The 22036-nt window shown below is 40.9% G+C and overlaps 1 protein-coding gene across 5 annotated transcripts in view; it reads left to right on the top strand.

The window, feature by feature from the left end:
• The window catches only part of znf536 (zinc finger protein 536), a 174957-nt gene that overhangs the window by 78584 nt on the left and 74337 nt on the right, over positions 1-22036 (top strand). For 4 of the 5 annotated variants that reach the window (XM_067400578.1, XM_067400574.1, XM_067400575.1 and 1 more), the window contains one exon: positions 15664-17915. In XM_067400578.1, the coding sequence (XP_067256679.1) occupies positions 15665-17915 (2251 nt within the window). In that variant the 5' untranslated portion in view covers position 15664. Of the gene's footprint in view, positions 1-11972; positions 12069-15663; positions 17916-22036 lie in introns of those variants that run through there. The other variant, XM_067400577.1, reaches the window with a different exon arrangement.

The raw sequence follows: 22036 nt of genomic DNA, 5'->3' as shown, positions 1-22036 counted from the left end.
GAAGGACTGGGGAAGGGTAGCTGACTGTGACACGTACCTGTCAGCAGGTACTCAAAATAATTGGTAAATGACTGTAGCGGGATGGAGAGGGCTCTCTCTTCCTCTCCTCCGTTTGATAAATATTTGAAGTTGCCAGGCGGTCGTAGAGCGCAGCGCAGAGAGTGGGAATATCACAGACGTTGGGCTCGGAAAGCAGACGTAACGGAGACAGGCGTATTTTGCGGGGATAGAAAGAGAGATAAACTACACTAATACATTTCGAAAGTTAAAAGCTAATCTGCTGGGATTTGATTTTGTAACCTAGTGAAGCAGACCTGCATTTATACCTGCATTAACTCAATTATATAAAGTGTAGGCTTATATTAGATCGGCTATACACACACACTTGCACGCGCTTCAGTTGGCAGCCCTCTGCCACTCACACACATTAAATGTAAAAAATGCATAATTCTTCATAATTTTGAAACAATGCCATGGAAAGTTCAGTCCCATAATTACTCGGCGGACAAATGTGCTTTAACATTGGGAAATCTTCGCTCCCTGCCAATTTTAGGAGCGCCATTGGGCTCTGTTTGTCTGATAATGAACAGTATTCATTTTCATCATGTTCCTTCACCCCTCCTCAACTCTTTTTACACCATAGTCAATTAAAGCCCTCAGGGCCCTTCTGTGCATAAAGGGATATATAACTCTTTTGACATTTGGCTGCGGACATATTAGGCACACCCAGAGCACATTTAGAGCAAATAGCCTTTATAGCGCATTTAAAAGGCCCCGTTCCTGCTGCAGCCAAAGAAGGCGACTGATGATTGGTCTGAGAGCCTGCCTTCGTTTTACGAGATAAGGTTGAGGGTGTTGCACTGGCATGTCGGACAGAGGAATAAATGTGGATTTGAATCAGGTAAATGTTTTTTGTAGCTTCATTGGTTCAATATTTTGGTGTCCCTCCAATCCGAAGCCAAAGCTTTTTGGTTATGGCAGTTTTCGAAGATGGCTTTTCAAAGACAGCTGGGTAATGGCAGCTTTGAGACAACCAACATGAACACCAATCCTGGCCAAAGGACTTTGGATAGCAAAAGATCCCTTCGGTGTAGAGGAAGCTTGCTAGGCTAAAACGAAGGAGTGGGTATATGAGGCCATGGAGGCACGTCTGTAGCCTTTTCCGCTCTGCCGATGGTGACTAGGGGACTTAGATAGGACATTTGGGTAATGAGGCATGAGGAGCACGTCCAATCCTCACACGCCTAGCGAGTGCTCCTCTAGGGCTGTCTGGAGCAGACTTGCAGGGTCATGCATAGCGCTCGTTGGCATGAAACAGCTAGAGGTGTGAAACTCATCCCCTGGGCCCTTAGCCTCTCTGCCCTATAATGCTGAGTCAACTGAGCTACAGGGCAGCCTGCTCTGATCCATGGCATTGGGACTGAATCACTGTTCTAGCATTGGAAAGTTTCCTGAGAACAGACGTTAACAGTTACGGAGTAGCCATACGGCGCTGTTGAGTCAATTGGCTTGAGTTACAACATGCTAAGGTGTTTTAATACCCTCTTTGACTATTAATAATACAATTGTCCTTTTATAAGGTAGACATAGACCTGTGGTTGTAAAGTAAACTCACTTGTGTCACTGTTTCGGAGCTCAGAAATCATCCCAATTTGCCCAAAGTCAGAATTCTGGTGTCATCAGAAATGGCCCGGTCCTTCAATATTCGCCTCTGCCATCTTCTGTAACAAATAAATGTCCTGATACAGCAGCTCTCCTCGGGACATTTCCATTGACATACGAGAATCAGGGAGAAATTTTTGCATCGCTTGCATTCCAAATGAGCCACAGTAAGTGTTTTATGTGGACATTATTATCCCGATATGGCTCTCAATGCATGTAAAAAGGAATGACCCCACCATCGTGATTTATTCATTCCTGTCTAGGATATATGCAGAGGCTCAGAAAATCCTCGATTCTGCTCCGAATGAAGGCAGATATATAATTCATGAAAGCTAATGCATTGTTTCTGTTGCTTCATCTCGTGGCTCCTTCCCCCCCCCCCCCCCCCCACCAGCCTATTCTCTGGAAAAAGGTTGGCAATAATATCAGTATTGAAATGAGAAGTTTGAAAGACGCACCGCTTTCTTTTTATGTGTGTGTAAACTGATTTGAATCACACATTGGGGGCTTACTGAGCGGAGCTTTAAATGTTAAATGGGGGTTGAAGTCTGCCTGAACTAATTTGTAGAGCTTTGCACCATGTTGACATTTAAATGTGATAAGAATAGAAAACTGTATGCCGACCTATTTTGAAGATGCTTTCGGAATACATTCACATCAGCCGCGGTCTATAATTAATAAAAAAAGACAGGATATCCCCCCCCCCCCCTCCAACCTTTTTTTTGCACCAGATTTGATTATAATACAACCCTTACAAGGCACAGAACGACAGAAAAAATAAAGAGGGACTAAAATATGAGCATGGAGGGAATTAAGAGGGAAGTGGATAGCACACACCTGGGTTTGGAGGAGGGGAAGAGATTGCATCGGCTGGCTGCTGTGCTATCACATTACCACGATCCAGCCCCTGTGTTTGTGAGAGAGAGCGGGGAGGAGAGGGACCTCGCCAAATCAGCATGCAAATAACGCCACATTGTTAACTTAATCAGATGCAGGAGAGAAAATATGGAGAGGGGAGAGGAAGGGAGGGAGGGAGAGAGAGAGGGAAGGAAAGATTGAGGGGAGGGGGCTGCACAAACAAGAGTCAGGGTCTTCTGAAATGGCGGAGAGTGAAAGATTAAACCTCTCTACCGATGGGGATGATGTTTGCAGGGTGCTGGTGTCAGGTCCCGCGGGGTTAAGGGTGTGCATTTGTGTGTGTCTGTTTCTATTTGGGAGTGTGTGTGTGTTTAGCAGAAGGCAGATATGATTGAGGTATCCTCTCTGAGATATATGAAGTGTTTCAGACAGGAAGAGCTCAGTGATTGGCCTGCATCATATCCAATCAAGTGGCTGAGACCTGATGGTCTGTTTTATGCAACCCAGTGTAACAGGTGTCACATGGTTACTAGGGCTGTTTATCGATACGCTTTTTCAGTTTAATTAAATTCTGATTCACAAGCACTCAATTTGAATTGATTTGATTCAATTTGATTCATTTGGGTATATTTCAGTTACAGTGTCCATTTTGCTTACAAATGAAACAATTTTGTCTCAGCTATTGCTGTAAATAATGCAGGGAAACTCGATACTTTTATGAAAAAATTGATTCTAAAAATTAAAAACAGGACCCAAACTGCAGCTTAGTTGTTGTTGTTGTTGTTGTTGTTGTTGTTTTCAACATATATTATACTTTAATCAACAGCATTAAAAGTAAACTTTACATTTATTTTTTTAATGTAAAAAAATCTTTAAAAAATTCTAAACTTCTAAACACTTACCCCCGGTTTCACATGCATGTTTTAACTTGCGCTGACATATCTTAAAATATGTCAGTGTCATTGTTTTGCCTCAAGATGCACACCAGTAATGTTTTTTCTTCTTCTTTTTTTTACTCTAAGGCACATTTTAAAAAGCTACTTAAATGTCCTAATTGAACTAAGGCCTAATCCTGGCTTAATCTAAGGCCTGTCTGTGAAACCGGGCCTTAATGTATAAACTCCCATGAAAGAAAAGGTTTACAAAATATGGCTGGGTTTCTCCATAGCCTCTTTGTATTATTAAAGGATGAATTTCATTAATTTTTATTTCTCATACTGTCAGTACATTTATGTCCATTTTAATGTAAACAAGCCATATAAACACACTATAAAAACCTCCCATCTCTTCACCCAGCTGCTGTGTAGCTTCTGACAGCCAAATTGAGCATAGAGGTCACGACCTCCCCGGCAACGTTCATATGGAGATCAGCGCACGAGCCGTGCTGGCGAGCAATGGTAACACATACAACATGTTAACATGGCAGCTCGAACCAAACCATAACAGATGAAGGGAGGAATATGTGTAATCCCTCCCCACACGTTAGAACGAAAGAACCACGTGCCCACCTCACATCTCATGGGACTGGGAGATACCGGGAGGTCGTTTTTCACTAAAATATCCTTGGCTTTATGAACTTATCTTCCCTTTCTCTCAGTTTGCTTTCTTCCTCTCTCGTTGACTGCGGGTCACTGTGGCCCCCCCCCCCCCCCCCCCCCCCCGAAAGAGGATGAATTGGTTATCATGTTCAAGGTCACAGAGGGCAGGTAGGAGGATAAGAATGTGTCGAGTCGGCCAGGGGAAGAAGTATGAGGGACTGAGTGAGGAGACATGTGGAATCTGGTGTGCTGGCCAACCCAGACCTCTCTCAAACTGTGCTTCTGTTTGTTCCCCATCAGTTAAACTCTGATGCCCTTACAGTAGCAGGCTATGATTTCCAGGTCAAATGGGCTTGGCTTTGACCCTGATGTCATTTGACCCTGTGCACTTGGACCATGGATTTTTTTTTTTTTTTTTTACCTTGTTCTCAGGCTTTGATTAGTGCTACTATAGTGGATTGTTTAAATGTGGGAAATGTAAGGGTCTTGCTTGATATAAAATATTAGGGCTGGGCGATATATCGCATGCGATTGTCACACGCATTTCGTCAGTAAAGCTGGTTCCTTGATTACCGCTAAATCGCCATCACCTGCTTTCAAATGGAGCGGCATTTAATAGACAGAGCCGTAGTTCACTGACAAGCTACGCAATGTCGCGTTCATTATCGAAGGCGATTCATCTGCAATAATGAACGTGATATTGCCTAGCTTGCGTAGCACATCTGTTATCTTATGTTTAGGTTCAGTTTCACTAATGGCAATGAAAAGGTTATTAGTCAGTTATTGAAATCCCTTTTTTTTTTTTTTTAAATGTCACTGTAGTCAAGTCATTGGTATTTAGTCCATGTGTGTGTTTTTGCAAAAAAAAAAAAAAAAAAGTCTGTCTTGTTTCACTTTGTCATGGGTGGAATAGAGCTGTTCTTTAATGTATTTCATGTCTGTTACAGCAGCATACAAAACACTGTTGTGTTGACATGCTACTCATGAAATCCTGTCATTGACACTGTAACAATTTTCTTTAGCCTTGGAATGGTCAGAATTATGAGTTTGTTTTTTTTTGCCAGTGACTGAAAATACCACTGGTTCGTCCATTTCATCATACTCCTCCATCTTGTTTAGTTTACAATCTCTTTAAACAGGATAAAAACTTGCAGCTCAGCAATTGAAAGCCAGCTCATACACATGGCCTCATTCATCTTGAAATCATATGATTCGATTCACGTATTCTGATTTGTTCTATACTTAGAGGCTTTTGCTGGCAAAGGGGATTGGCATTTAGAGGTTTCTGCAAACAAACTGTTATTCCTGAATGGGCTGAAGGTGGGATTTAGCAGGTTTGAAGTGAAATTATTTGATCAATGTATACAATGTGTGGAGAGCATTCGCTTAATATCGTTATCTCAGAGGTGGCGTTTAGTGGCTTATGCATCTGAAGTCTTAATTCATATATATATATATATATATATATATGAATTAAGACTATACATATATGATACGTCGGAGCAATACCAGTGTGGATAGTGCTCTGACATAAAGCACAACAGTGCTAGAGTTTGAGTCCCGACTCGTGGTCCTTTCCTAGTCCCATGGTCTCTTCTCTCAAAATAAAAAGCCTTAAATTTGGAGAGGGGAGAGGAAGTTATATAATAATAATTATTATTAATATTATATTTTGCGACTCTAAGATACGTGGTGACTGTGGTAGTGAGGGTCGCAAGTTCGTCAATGTTATTTTAGGGCACACTTGCTTAAATGAATGAGAACCATTTTTAGAAAACAACAGCTATGTAAAGGTGAAATGATTATTGTTTACAAACAGGTTCCCCAAACACTTCCTCATCTGCAATTGGTCAGAAACACAAATAGTCCCTCCTGAAATGATCTTATTGTTTGAGCTATATAATGATGGTCATGAAGGTTAAAAAACTGCCACCGTGTTTACACTTTTAGGGGGAATCAACCTACTAATGGTCTACTTATAGTTGGCTCTGCATATTTTTATTATTTATTTATTCATTTATTCATAACATTGAAAAAACACACACTTGATCTTTAAGTTCTGCTCAGTGTGTTACCCTAAATGGGTCCTTGAAACATCAAGTAGAAAATGTTCATTTGTATGGAAAAATATCAGTTAAGCTACAGACTGTGCAACACCTGCTTATTTTTGTTGCTTTTTTTGCATAAAAAGAAACAGTGAATGTAGCTTTTTTTTTTGTTATTTTTTGTTTCATGAATCATAAACCATTTTTATATATAAACAAAAGCCTTTGAGGTTTGACCAGCTCTGCTTTGGTCGTTTAATCATAGTTGTGTGACAGCGTAAACGTTGGCATGGAGGTAAACGTTTTCTGCCTGGCTTGTGGTCGAGCAGCGTTTCTCTCTCTCTGTCTCTGATCCTGCAAGGATCTGTGGCCACCCCATTTCCGATAAAGCCTGATAAATAAACATGTGCCCTGATCTCCCTGAGGTCCTCCACCCTCTCTCCAGAGTCCACCCATTCCACACACACTTCCTCCCCTCACAATTAGCCCACAATAAAACACACTTTTCTCTTAATAAAGAGAAGCTTTTAACATACACTCGCCCTCCACTGTCTTCCTTTTCTGCTCAGGAGTGATGAGCGACCGTGGAGGGAAGAAACACAGCTTTAGTAGGCCTATCTCGTCTTACCATTCACAGACAAACAATAGAGCAGCAGACAAAAAAAATACCAAATAAAACAAAGTAAAAGAAGAAAATATATTGTAACATATACAAAGAGTCATGAGCATTTCCAGTCAACTCTGACTTCCTGATGGCTTTGATAAGATTAGTGGCTTTCTTAAACAGGATGTGAGAGGGCTGCATTTTAAAAACATGCTTTATGGACAGAGAATGCTTGCATAACTGTATGTCTCCACATAGGCTTTCTCACAAAAGTGAAACTTTCTCTCAGTTTAGCTCAGGGAGTTTATCAAAGTGACGGAATAAAGAAGATTTAACATCAGCCATATTAAAAAGACATGCAGCGGTTCAATATTTAAAAAGCCCATTTACCACGACAGAAGTGCTTTTTCATTCAAGAGCATATGGCTTCGGTACCTGTTTATAGTCTTATCGTCTTTCTTTCTGTGTGTGGGGGGAAAAGAAAAGACAAAAAAGGAGATATTTTCAAAAGACATTGAAGAATCATTCAATTAACAGCGGCATGATGTAAAATAATTACTTGACTTGCCTCCCTTAATGAGTATCTCTAATTAGCCATACATTTGTTTTGTGAAAACTCCAAACTACAGGCTGCGGTTGTGAAGAGCTGGTAAGTATGCTGAAGTAGCGGCAGATTTTTCTCTCCTGTACTGTCTGTCTTACGTTGAGCGGCTTGGAGGCACAATTTGGGGGCCGATGTATGCACACATGCAGCATTAAACACTCAGGAACATTGAATAATCTCTCTCTCTCTCTTTCTCTTTTCTCCCTTTTTTCGTCTCTTATTTTAATTAGCCATGCAACAATTAAAAGATTCACAAACTAAATTGAACCTTGTCTCCCTCTCCTCTCGACTCGATTTCAGCACCTGTCAAAACAACACCCCTTGTTGGAGTCATTATGCAAAACTCATACGCACAAAAGCAGCATGTGCGAGAAGAAAACAGCAATTATTTCTGATATTCACTTATTTGGGGGTTACATTGACATTTAAGTTTTCCACAAAGGTAATCTTTGTTCGTCGCAGCTGAGAGGTAGAGAGGGTGTCGAGAGAAAACAGACTGTCACCTTCAGACAGTCAATTAAGTGATTGTGATACAGCTTCATATCATATTTAGTCAGGTCATCTTTGGTGTCCTTAAAGGGTTAGTTCACCCAAAAATGAAAATTCCGTCATTTATTACTTACCTTCATGCCGTTCCACACCCGTAAGACATTCGTTAATCTTCGGAACACAAATTAAGATATTTTAGTTGAAATCCGATGGCTCAGAGAGGCCTCCATAGGGAGCAATGACATTTCCTCTCTCAAGATTCATAAAGGTACTAAAAACATATTTAAATGAGTTCATGTGAGTACAGTGGTTCAATATTAATATTATAAAGCGACGAAAATATTTTTGGTGCGTCAAAAAAACAAAATAACGACTTATTTACTGATGGCCAATTTCAAAACACTGCTTCAGGAAGATTCAGAGCACAAATGAATCAGTGTATCGAATCATGATTCAGATCGCATGTCAAACTGTCAACGGCTGAAATCACGTGACTTTGGCGGTCCGAACAGCAGATTCGATACACTGATTCATTTGTGCTTGGATGCTTCCTGAAGCAGTGTTTTGAAATCGGCCATCACTAAATAAGTCGTTATTTTATTTATTTATTTTTTTTTTGGCACACCAAAAATATTCTCGTCGCTTTATAATATTAATATTGAACCACTGTACTCACATGAACTGATTTAAATATGTTTTTAGTACATTAATGGATCTTGAGAGAAGAAATGTCATTGCTCCATATGAAGGCCTCACGGAGCCATCGGATTTCAACTAAAATATCTTAATTTGTGTTCCAAAGATTAACGAAGGTCTTACGGGTGTGGAACGGCATGAGGGTGAGTAATAAATGACAGAATTTTCATTTTTGGGTGAACTAACCCTTTAAAGGAAAGACTGAAAAAAAAAATGTCAACGTAACTACAGGCAATGGGCTTCAGTGTAGTTTCGGACCCCTTTGACTTATTTCACGGACACAAATAGTTCTTCAAAATTTCTTCTTTTGTGTCCGTAAAGGTTTGGAATGACATGAGAGTGAGAGTGGGTGAACTATAGAGCTTTATACAACAGTGGCAGTTTTGGTAAATGCATGTAGCGCTCTTTCCCGACAATAGATGTTTGATCTGATTTGTTTTTTTTTTTTTAATTAAATTATTTCTGGTAGTATCTGGCAGTATTGTCCCAGAGTTGCTGTCCTGAGCAGGAGGAAAGATGATGTAAGGCTTGGATGATGGCCCTTTTGCCCATCGCTACACTGTGTTCATTGTGTTTCAGCTTTTCTGTGCTGAGGTGTAGTCATGCGTGATGGCTGGTTTGACCACGACTCGCTTAGCTTTGCCACTAAGACACATCCTAGTTTTACTATTTTTTTTTTTTTTTTTGTTATTATTTATTTATTTGTATTTATTAATTTCTCCCTACTTTTTAGTGCCTGCCACCTCATGTACAATTGGTATTTCTCCATAGTTGTGGGTGTAAACCACAAGGGAAACTTTTAGAGATGAATTGTCACGTGTTGACCTTTAGTGAAGTATGTTTTATGCTACTTTAGTCTTCAGTGCTGGTCACTTGACTTGGTTTCTTTCTTTCTTTGTGAGCGAGGTGAACGGCGTAGCACTTTTCTCTCAATCTTGATGCATAGACCCCCTCTAACCTGCCTCTACAATTTAACAAATGCTCAGTTATCCATCTTTTTTCCCTTCTCACAGTCTGAGATCTACAGGCAGGAGGCTTGACACGCTGTGACTACCATTGTACCTCTCTCACTCACACACACACATGCATACACTCACACACAGAGCACATCTGCTGGTCTTGCTGCAAATGTTTAACATAAAGGGAGGCTTTGAGCTTCAGGCCGACTCTGGATGATGATGATGATGATGAGAATGAGGATGAGGATGAGGATGCAGCAGGCCAGGACAATGAACTGTGGGAATTCTTTGGTCTCCCACTGATCTTCCCTCCCCTGGCATCCCAACAAGCCTGTCAGACACACAGGATAAAAGGAGCAGCATTTTTCTCTCTGCTCATCCTTTCACGGGCTCATACTGATCTGTAGAGATGAGCTGAAAGCTGAACTACCTGTTGAAATGTTCTCTTAAGACACTCTCAATTACATATTGTGCGAGACAGACACCGGCAGAGACTGAGAGAGTTTTGCGGGTTGAGCTAACAGAAGGTAGAACTGTGTAGAGATGAAGCCGACGCAACCAATGTGTATTTGTGACTGTAACAATTCGCCTGTGGTGGTGTCGCAACCCATGAACTAGGTATAATTAGGTCACTTACTGTCTAACCACAAATAAGAAAACAACCTGCATCATGCAGCAAGCTGTTTGCTGGATGAGAACTAGTTCGTCCTTTCAGGCTGCGTGCGTTTCTTCTGTTTGATTCAGTTTCGGTCTTGTGCTGGGAACCTTTGCTTAATGCCTCATTACAGCCACTAATAATCCAGTTCAGTCAAAGAGCATCGGGAGGAAGAAAAACAAGCCACGTTTTATTGGATTAATTAGAACTATTCTGAAGACCACCTGCAACAGACTAAACATGAGCAGAGAAAGAGAGAGAGAAGGACAGATCCCTGATAAGCGTGCAATGATTTTAACTATCGCTATCGCTTTATGATTTTGTTATTGTACGTTTCTGGCCATATTCCCACAAGTACATAACATGCAGTGCCGTTTCCATCCATTAAATATGCAACATATGGCAGCCATTTTCAAACACCAAACAGTTCACTTTTTTTTGTTGTATACGGGGGCCGCTAATGATTCAGAGGAAATGAAACTGACTTTTGCACTTTCTGTAAATAATGATTGATTTATCAATAACGATGACCTCTTTCATAATTAATTAATCAGCTACTGCGTAGTAATTAGTCAATGGATTTTGGTCGATAAAGCTTCACAATAACAGAGCAGCTAATGGCCTTGCGATCTATATTTTTATTTTCATTTCAACTCACAAATACTTTTGACTTCGGTTTGTTTTACTTGTCAGTAACTTGTTTTTTTTCCCCCTTTAAACTACCGTTTTCTGTAAATGCACACATACTTTTTCCAAACAAGGATGCAGAAGGACACCAAAATTATGTTATATTAAGACGTAAAGCCCGAAAGAGCCAGATCTGCTCAGTGTTATTTGATTTAGGGCTTGAACATGCTGTGTAATCTAGAACATTTAAGGATTAGATGGGTTTTATGTCCTCTTTGAGGTTAGCTGTACACTTAAAAACTCTTTGTTCAGAGTCCCTTCAAGGCTGAACTTTACTTGCGTGTTAGTGAGTTTGTGTGTATGTATGTGTGTTTTATATGGAACCTTGATTCTGCCCTCCGTGTTGATTTGCGAGAAGCCACTAGAGGATAAGCTCAAGGACGTGAACGCGCACAGGTGCCTCAAGTTTAATGTAATATTTTGTCGCTACAGTGGCCTTAATTTAGTCGCGTTCACCTTGACGTCCCGAATTCAAAACCTGGCCCTTCGAAAGCAATCTAAATGTCAGATAATGCAACACATATTCATGCATTTTGCAAAGCTTACTGCAGGCTCTATCAAAAACCACAATCGGTTCAAATATCTTAGAAATACCTTTGTTTAACATCAGTGCATCACACTTGCATCACACTTGCCACAAAGTGCACTGGTGTGTTTGCGATTCTACTAGTAGATCCTGCTGTATGCTCATACAGTTGTTTGACGTGATGTTAAGGCAGAAATCAAACATTGTGTTCCATGGCGTTAACAACAATGGCCCTGCTTGACAAAGCAAAGATAAGAAAAGGGAGGACAGCAGTCTGATGGTGGCATTTGCACCCTCTAATTAAGATGTGGTTTGCAGAGCTTGCAAAAGTGAACAGAATGTGATGTAAAGTGAGGTAAAGATAAGACATAAATCCGGTTGTTTTGCCAAGTTGCTTGAAAGGCTCAGTATTAACCACAGACTGTAAAGCTGCATGCCACTGGGTCCTGTGTGACAGTGCACTAAAGGAAGTCTCAGTGGCTTTTCAAGAGACACGGCGGCGGTGCACGCGTTAATTAGAGCACGCTACTGCTGTTACGCTACGTGTGACAGGTAGTATCAGGCCACTGAGACTCGATCGTTTCGTCTAGCTCCTGGCTAACCCAACTGCCCCAGCCTGAAGAGAGAGAGAGAGGGAGAGGAGGGGGAAGAGGGAGACGGGGGGTCTGGGACAAGGAGCCACCACCGTGTTTGCTGTCAGGCCTACATGCTGTGGGCCACGACTCAATGGCACTGATCCAAATAGGTGAGGCATTAGCATTTCTAACAGAGGAAAGATTGGCTGTGAAACTTTGCAAGGCATCCTACAAATGCAGATAAGAGAGACATGCATCACTGAAGAGATATTGAAAAGCAGAATGCTGAAACCTTAAATGTGCTGGAGTGTTTTAAATGTACTCCTAGGTATAGTTGTAAATGAAAAATCACACGGAAATATGAAGAACTGAGTTGTGCATATAACATTTTGTTTTAATCTTTCTTCTGAATTAATATAACAGTGTATGCATTTTGCCCTCCAAATGTGCTTGCTGCTCTGCAAATTTGGTTCGGAGGCATTTTCAGATATATATTAAGCATGCTGATGTTTAAGAGCAGATGTATTTAGATTTTAATGACTATGTTTCGTTTGAGATAAGGCTTTTGGCTTGGAGTTTCTGCTAATTATACTGTGGAAAATATGCACTTTACTGATAATTGTTCCGTAGTGATGCCTCCCTTAAAGTATTCCCAGTATCAAATTTATTTATTAATGTATTCATTTCTTTATTTATTTATAGATGCTCTCTAAAATATTGCAGACTGTGTTTGTTATTGTTTGCGGGTGTATGTGTTAGGCATCTATGAATTTAATACTTTGTCTGCCTCTGCAGAACTGAGTGTTTGTGTGTGTGTGACACCTCTTTAACCATACGAAATGTCCTTTTTAATCAGAAAAAAAAATGAAATGACTTGGGAGCAAGGAAGGCATATTAATGCACTTAATTTGCATATAGTCGTCAGGCGAGGCTATGTTCAAAAACAAACTGGATTCGTCAGTTCATTTCACATTGTTCCTTTGTCTATCTGCCTTTGTTATATGGTAAAGATAAAGAAAGAAATCAAATTGAAGAAAAGGGCAAGCAGTTATCTCTCCAAATGAGCAACTGCTCATCATGCCTCGCTTAAATCATAGATTTCTATTGCAGAAGGCATGCTAGCCACATTCAAAAAGGGCCTCGTCTGATATCTGCCAGGATTTGCTGCGACGTCGACAAAAGCAATTTGAACAACTCGCTACCGAAAGAAACTCCAAAGTCATGAGGCGTCGCACTGGACCCAAACATCACCAAGCATTTTTAGGCCTTTGTCTGAAGACCGTTGCTTTAATTAGATGACCTGGCAGAGCAAACCGTCCGTGATTTATATTTGTCTTGCATTTACTCCTGTATTACATTTTGCTGAATATCCAAAAATCCTCACAGAACTGCTTAGCCATGTATAATTTGCAGCGCACGTGCTTACACGCGTGAGTGTGTTTATAACACATCCAGTCTTTAAATACATAATACACCTACAGTGTATTGTTCACATCCAGATTCCTGCATTTTTTTTTCTTTTAAAATTCCTCGGAGTTATAGCTCTGGACAAAAGAGGAATGGCATTCAGCAGCAGCCCACAGTGTGTTTAGCAGCGACTGGAAGTGGCCTCAGTGTTTTTATTCATGTTGGAGAGATAAGACTGCAACCGACATGGCGTAGGAAGAGCAAATAGCTAAAGAACAGGCGGCCCTTATTAGAGTTCTTATGAGAGCATCAGCAAATATGTGCTCCAAGCCCACTGCCTTCCACTGCAGACTGTGTGTGTGTGTGCTGGTTTGATAGTCTTTGTGTATTTGTCTCTACAAGTGCACTTTTTTCTTTTGTTTCTTTTCTTCTTTTTTTTCTTTTTCTTTTTTTTTTTTTTTTGGTACCAGTTCATCTATCTGGTTGTCAGAATTGCTGCTGCTTGTCAACAAAGAAATCAGTTGTTTCCCTATGCATTGGGTCATATGGGGGAGCTGTCATACTGCCATGAGGAAAAGTGAAATATAATGTGTCAGCAGCCCATAGACTGCAGGTGCTGAGTCATTAGGTAGTCCCTCTCTAATAAGTAAACTGGGTCAATCTGCACCATTTAAAAGGTTTATTAATGACCAAAGGGTGTGGGTTCCCCCGGCCCAGAACACTTTACCCTTCCTGAGGCGATGTGTGTGTGAGAGAGAGACAAACCAGCATGTGCTTCCAAATAATGTAGAGAGTAGAAATAGTTCTCACCTCCCTCATTCTGGATGTAGTTTCTTGAATACCTGCTCTTGCCATGGTCTCTGTTAAAATGAGCACAGTGCATTTCTTTCACATTCGTAGTCATGTGTTAAAGCACATAGCCACCAGGCAGCATACTAATCAGCTTAATGAGATATTATACAATATTTTGTTGACCAAAGCAAAACTCACTTTATTGTTTCTGAATCTTGACCCTGTCAGTTGCAGGGGAATGCAGCAACATCATTATCCTTCCTTAAGATGGTGAGTAGCATGCTAAATAAGCACAAGTTATCCAGATGACAACAGGCAGTGCTCATGTATTCGTTTTAGTCTGACGGTTCATTTGGGCCACTCAGTGGCCATTTTAAATAACTGGGAAGCCTCTGATACTTTGGGAACCCTTTCAATAACGCCAACTGTTGTTTTCTTCTCATCGGAAGCCATACGAGAGTGAGAGAACAGAGAGAGGGGAAAAAAGAAGGTGAACACAGAATGATTTGCATCAAACGTAATGTGCCTCTTAATGGAAAATTACGCCAAGACAAGTGTCGCAGCAGTGAGATAAGGGCTTGTGTTTACTGGAGTAACCCCTTGGTTTTAAGTGCTATTGTTAATATCATAATTGTAGTATTGCGGCAGCTTCATGACAATACCATTGCTCCGTTTCATTAAGGCGTGTAATTGGAGGGATTCTGATAGGATGGGACCAAGTAGCTTAATTATGCGGCGCCTTGCCGTGTTTACTGGGTAATTATTGCCTCCAAAATTGTGTTACTGTTTGAGAAAAAGTTCTGAGAGTTGCAGCTTCTCTCTCCAAGTGTGAGAGTACATGTAGTACTTCATAAATCACAGGGAGATGAACTCACTCTTTTTTTTCTTCACACTTGTCACTGAAGTGCAGTCATCTTTGTTAACCATTTCCTCACACCATACTCAGACTGCTGACACACAAAGAGGTACTCAAGAATGAACTGAATTAACTGCCTTATGATGTGATTTCCTTTGCCAGACATTGCAGGATATAATCTGAGGTTTAGATCCACACAAAAGAGTATATCTACAGTTTTGTTTCTAAACCTACACCCACTTCAGCAAAAAATGAAACACCTTTGTGTCTGCTCTAATGCCTAAGACAGGCTTGACGCTGTGATGCTATTTAACTTGGAAATATGACCTTCACCACACTATACAGTATCTCAAAAAGTATAAGAGAAAAGGTTTTTATTTTTTCATGAAATCTGAGAGCAGAGTGGGTGTTCTTCATGAACAGTTCTCAGACAATGGTAAAGTTATGAGTGTGCAGCAACTTGTTCTGTCCAAAACATTGCACCTTTAGTTCTATTGTTGATATCTGTTACTATATACATGATGTTCTGCATATCATTTTACTTTCATTTATATTTTGTGCACTGTTTTTCTGTTCATTGTGCACAGTAATAATACAACATTTTATAATAAAGGAGGGGTTTTTTTGGCACTGTTTTTTTGTTTTCGGTTTTTTATTGCATACCTCTGAATAGTAGACTCAATATCTGTTCTGTGTCTTTTCTCCTTTAGGATGGAGGACTCTAGTTTGTGCCTTGGTGTATCCTCGGTGGTCCCAGATGCTGACACCCATCTCAGCAACGCAGTACTTAATGGCCGCTACCCAATCAGTCAGAAACTGCATCAGCTGACTGCTCAGCTGGGTCATGCCTTTCCTGAACTACAGAGTCGCCAACAGATCCCAGAGGAAAAGGCAGCCACCCCGCTGGATGAGAAAACCCACGCTGCCTTAGCTAGTCAGCCAATTAGCAGTCAGATGGCCTTACTGGCCAACCAGCTTAACCGTGACATGGATGTGGGAGCCCTGAGTGGTCTCAATGGCCGTGTTGATTTGCAACAATTTCTCAATGGGCAGAACTTAGGAATCATGTCCCAGATGAATGATATAGAAGATGATGCACGCAAGAACCGTAAATATCCCTGTCCACTATGTGGCAAGCGCTTCCGCTTCAACAGCATTCTGTCTCTTCATATGCGTACGCACACTGGAGAGAAGCCCTTCAAATGCCCTTATTGTGACCACCGAGCTGCTCAAAAGGGTAACCTGAAAATTCACCTCCGCACCCATAAATTGGGAAATCTCGGTAAGGGCCGTGGCCGTGTACGTGAGGAAAACAGGCTTCTTCATGAACTAGAAGAGAGGGCCATTTTACGTGATAAGCAAATGAGAAACAGCTTGCTGCAGCCCTCTCAACCTCTTCCACCCCACTTGGGTATCCAGAGTCACAACCAGCAACAGCCTGGTTCTGCCTGTGGCCTGCTCACTCCAACCAGTATTGGTGGCTCGCCTGATGGACTGACCCAGCCGTCTGCCTCACCTAAGCCAGCAGGTACCAACCTGCAAGATGAGCAAGCCCTCAACCCAGCCCAAGGATTCCGGTGCACTTTTTGCAAGGGTAAATTCAAAAAGCGTGAGGAGCTAGAGCGCCACATTCGCATACTTCACAAGCCCTACAAGTGTACCCTGTGTGAATTTGCTGCTTCCCAGGAGGAGGACCTCATCAGCCATGTGGAAAAAACCCATATTACAGCTGAATCAGCCCAGGGACAGGGTACAGGAGCTGGCAGTGGAGAGAAGCCAAACAATGAATTTCGCTGTGAGGTTTGTGGCCAGGTCTTCAGTCAAGCTTGGTTTCTGAAAGGCCACATGCGGAAACACAAGGACTCCTTTGAACATTGCTGCCAGATCTGTGGACGTCGTTTCAAGGAGCCCTGGTTCCTGAAGAATCACATGAAGGTGCATCTAAACAAGCTTGCCATAAAGAGCAAGCCCCCTGTTGGTGGAGGAGGTGATGAAGATGGACCCTCTGTGAACAGCATGAGCAGCCTGGCTCAAGAAGCCCACGCAAACCTGTATTCACGATACATTTCTTGTCTGCAAAGTGGTTTCCTCACACCCGACAAACAAGGCCTGGCTGAACAGCAGCACCAGATGCTGGCCAAGGCTGGTATAGCTATGAAGGAGAAGGAAATGCTTGGAAAGCTCCTGAGTCCAATGGCCAGCATGGGCCATGGCTTAGGGGAAAATGAAAAGCGCTCACTCTTGGGTTGCCTGAACCTGGTGCCCCCTCTGAAGTCAAGCTGTATGGAGCGTTTGCAAGCTGCAGCTAAGGTGGCAGAGATGGACCCCCTGAACAGCTATCAAGCCTGGCAAATTATGGCTCGAGGAATGGCTATGGAACGCTCCTTCATGCCAAAAGAGCAGCATCATGGGGGGCACGGACAAGAAGATGAACTTGCCAGTGCAGCTGGGATTGTTTCCTTTGGGAAAGACAAGCTTGAGCACCCAACCTTAGGCTCTAGTGATGGTTCCAAGCAGAAGCAACATCCTGATGTCCTTCATGGAGTGAAGACAAGTGGAGGCATGATGTCCTTGAAAGATGAGGGTGTAAGCTTTGATAGCCACCGTGAGTTCTTGCCTCACCATGGGGGTCTGGGCCTAGGCCAAGGGCTTGAGTACAGCCTGGCCAGTCTGAAAGAGAAAGCAACTGAGTGTCCTGACTGTGGCAGAGTTTTTAGAACCTACCACCAGATGGTGGTCCACTCCCGGGTGCACAACAAGGACCGTCGAACCCTAGAGGAGAGCTCCCAGCATGGTCTGGACGAAAGGCGTGGCTCAGCTAGCGACCCTGAATCTCAGTCCATCAGCCGATCCACCACCCCGGGATCGTCCAATGTGACAGAGGAAAGCGGTGCTGGAGGCGGACACTCCCAAACAGGCAGTGTGCAAGATGACAGTCCCCACCCTTCTTCTCCATCTTCAGGTAGGGAGGTTTTAAGACAGTTTAAGAAAGCCCAAAACATTAAGAATACTTTTAAATACTTTAATACCTTAAATACCTCAAATTTGCTTTTCAGTCTGGCATTACATTAACAAAACTTGTGTGATGTTCACAGGATTCAGTTCTGTTGAATCAATACATTTGAATAGCAATAATCTAATGGAGGCTTTACAAAGTAGCACAGTTACAACCCTAAGAGAGCAATTTCACAGTGGGTAGGAACAACTGAGGAGGAAACATTAGGATGTGAATTGGTGAGACTGCAGTATCAAGTGGTTCAGATCCATACATGGCATTAGCATTCTAGCATACTTGTGTTTTCCAAGGAGAATCCATGAGACATCGGCCCTAGAACCTAGAACCTAAAACCATGATTCCTATATTCTCTGCATAAAGGTAATTCTGAAGTTTTTTTTTTTTAGGATATGTGACAAGTAGGCCTTTAAAGCTTAGTTATCAGTCAACATTAGCAATAGTTAGCAGTAGGCAGCTAATGCAGTGCAGCCACCACTGAAACCAATGAAAAGGAAGTGAATGCATTTGCACTTTGGTAGTCTTGACAATTCTTTCAGTTAACAGAAAATGGGTGATTGTGATGTTGTTGTTAGGCTGTGGGTAGATGATCAAATCTATTTGCAATGTGGCAACACAAGCATAAATTTGAGCAGCACATTCAATGCATAACTTTAATGTTATTGTAGCATAAAATGAATGTTACTGTTCAAATATCCATCAAAGCTCTTAGAAGGAGTTAGTATCTTTATTTACTGTCTTCTTAAACAAATTCATTAACAAGGTTTCCGTACTTTGGCTATGCTTCAACATCAATTAATTTACCCATTAAATATGAAGTTAACTATTTATAAAAAAAAAAAAAAAAAAAAAGAAAAGAAAATCATATTCTATTCTCAGAATAGAAAGCCATGTTACGAGTGATTAAAACATCCTGCTGTATGGGAGAGGGACAGCAAACCCGCCTCATCTGAGGAACTCGGAGCTTGTGAGATAAAATGTATGTTTAGTGGGATTAAGTGAAGCTGCAGCTAATGATTACAGAAGTTTTAAAGGTAACTTTCTCATTCCTTGGGGTGGTACACCACTGTTAAGCAGCCTGGCTGTTAATTAGGTCACGTCTATGTGATAATCAGTTAGCTTAAGCTAAACAAGACACTAATTAAAGATATACATATAAAGCAGGTCAAAAAAATGAACTTCATTTGCTGGGTAAAATGTGCTTTTAAGTCATCAAAAAAAGAAAAAAAGAAAAAAAAGTGGCTTAGCTTAAGGCTCTAAGCAACTTAATTTCAACAGCAAAGAAGAAATTGTTTATTTATTCCCAGTCCTTATCACCCTCATGTAGTGAGATGAGTTTGAACATGCAATGGGCTATGTTTATTTTAATCTAAGGAATAATAACAGACAACCCCCACCCCAATTAGGAATTAATGAAAATGAGAAGAAGATAAAACCTATTTTCTTTACAGAGACTATTAAACCTAAACACTCCTCAACAGAAAGAGGGTATGTTACGGAAGTAATTATCTAGTGAATTTTAATGCAAGAAGTTTTCTTTCTTTTGCATCTCTCTTACTACTACTTTGAGATTTAGCTCATGGCATTTTATAAAATCTTCGCAAGCTTTTGTTAGATTGGCAGGGTATTTGGAATTAAAGTGATTAGTGTTTAATAATAAAAATGTTAAGCACTAACTGAATCATGGGACAGAGAATGAAAATACAATTTATTTATTGATTCTTTGCCACTCTCATAGCTTTCATTGTACATAAGTAGACCAGTTTTAATAAACACAAATCTGAGAAATTGGTTATGTGATGTTTTGCCAATGTCACCATTACTTAATATTTTCTCTCTCTCTCTCATCTTACTATCTGCATGCTCTTTTGCTGTATGCTCTCTCTCTCTCTCTCTCTCTCTCTCTCTCTCTCAAATAATGACAGTTTCTCAGTCGAATTGAGATCTAATGTTTTGTATCATTTCATCTTGCTGAAAGACTAACTCTCTCCAAAGTATTTTTTAGCAGAGTGAAACAGGTTCCCTTGCAGAATTTACCAATATCATGGCCCATCCTCTGTTCCTTATATTTTAACAAAACACTCAATGCCCACAGCAGTATCACAGCATGATGCTACCATATTTCACTGTAGGTATGGTGTTTTTGAGGTGTGGGCAGTGTTACATTCATAAGCCAAAAATTCAAAACAATAATATGTGTGATATTATTGTTTAGATTTTTTGGCTTAAAAACCCTATGCTTTTTTGGCAAACTCCAAACATCCTCTCACATGATTCTTGAATCTGACTTCTTTTGTGTCCCCCTCCCAGATACAGTATGTGCCACCCAGAGTGATTGGTAAACCTATAATCTGTTTACAGCTTCTGAACTTTGTAGCTTGAAGCTCTGTAGGTTACATTCTTGTTCACACAGTTTTCTAGTCTCTATCTGGGTGTTTTGATGTCACTTTCTGGTTATACTTTATTTCGATAGTCTACTTTAGACATTCTACTTACTATAAGTAACTGTGCAACTACATGTCAACTAACACTGATCAGTTCACAATTACTTGTCAACTAACTCTCATTAGAGTATTAGGAGACTGTCATGTTAGGGTTAAATAAGTTGCCATGTATTTGCAAGTTACTTATAGTCAGAATGTCTGTCGAGGGACCATCTATCTATCTATCTATCTATCTATCTATCTATCTATCTATCTATCTATCTATCTATCTATCTATCTATCTATCTATCTATCTATCTATCTATCTATCTATCTATCTATCTATCTATCTATCTCTCTCTCTCTCTCTCTCTCTCTCTATATATATATATATATATATATATATATATATATATATAGCTGCTCCCTCCCCATTTCTCTCTTCACCCTTTGTGTGAGTTAGTGTCAAGGTAGAGTGTGATCACCAGCTGAAATCCCACATTGCTGCCCAGCTCAGTTGGAGCAGGCAGGGAGCTCTCACTGTGCAGCAGGCATAATGCCAGCCCCCCCTCTTGTCTTGAGATTGACCTTCAGGTCTCTTTGCTTGCAAGCACAGAGAGGTGCGTGTTTATGGGGGAATGATGCCATAGTAAGGGGCATTTTGGCAGATTCTCTGACATACTTATTTAAAAGTATGCATACACAAGGGGTTGCGCTTTCAAGCCATGGCACAAAACATGTGCTTACCAGACACTTACAAGCTAAAGGTGTGATGTACAGGGAAGGAAGTGTTGCACTCTCTGTTTGCCTACCAGTGCTTTAATGTTTAATGCAGCATCTTTATTAGCCCAGCATTTGTATAAGGTGGAGAAAAGTATTTCTTCTCTCATCAAGATGATTTCATTTGTATTTGTATGTTTGACTTTTGAATCGGAAGGATGAAAACAAGAAAATGCATGTCATGGCCTGGTTTTATATATGTATACGTTTGTGTGTGTGTGTGTGTGTGTGTGTGTGTGTGTGTGTGTGTGTGTGTGTGTGTGTGTGTGTGTGTGTGTGTGTGTGTGTGTGTGTGTGTGTGTGTGTTTATTTTTTTGGGGGGAGGAAGGGTGTATGTTTATGTAGTATGCAACAGGATGTGGCATGTCATACCTCTGTTTTACTTTTAATATCTCACACGTTCCTCTAACCCAAAGAGAACAGACTTCCTTTATCATGTGTTGATTTTATTTGCTTTTTTTTTTCTTTGCCCTCTTTTTAACGTACGGCAGATTCATCTGCTGTCTCCCAAGCTCACCCAACCTCTAAACCACCTACCCACTGCAATTTTGAGTTAAACTTGAATTACAGTAATCAACAATAACATCTCAACTGTGAAAGAAGGTCGACACAATCGCTTTTGTCTTTGACACTGCACTTGTTTAAACACAGAGAGAGACAGATAAAAAGGGAAAAAAAAAGTTGCCTCAGAAATGTCCTCTAAAGGCCTTTCTCCTCTCCTCTCAATAATCAACCTTAAATATGCTTCTTGTGCAATAGAATTTCCAGCTTCTGTACATCTCTTCCACCTCTTTCCTTCTCTCTTTTTTAGTTTATTACATTTCCCCCATCCTCTTTTATTTCTTATTACCATTACAAGATTGGCTT

Source organism: Chanodichthys erythropterus, chromosome 11, assembly GCF_024489055.1.
Source record: "Chanodichthys erythropterus isolate Z2021 chromosome 11, ASM2448905v1, whole genome shotgun sequence".
Classification (NCBI taxonomy): Eukaryota; Metazoa; Chordata; class Actinopteri; order Cypriniformes; family Xenocyprididae; genus Chanodichthys; species Chanodichthys erythropterus.
Note: the sequence above shows the minus strand (reverse complement) of the source record. Positions and strands in the feature narration are given on the sequence as shown.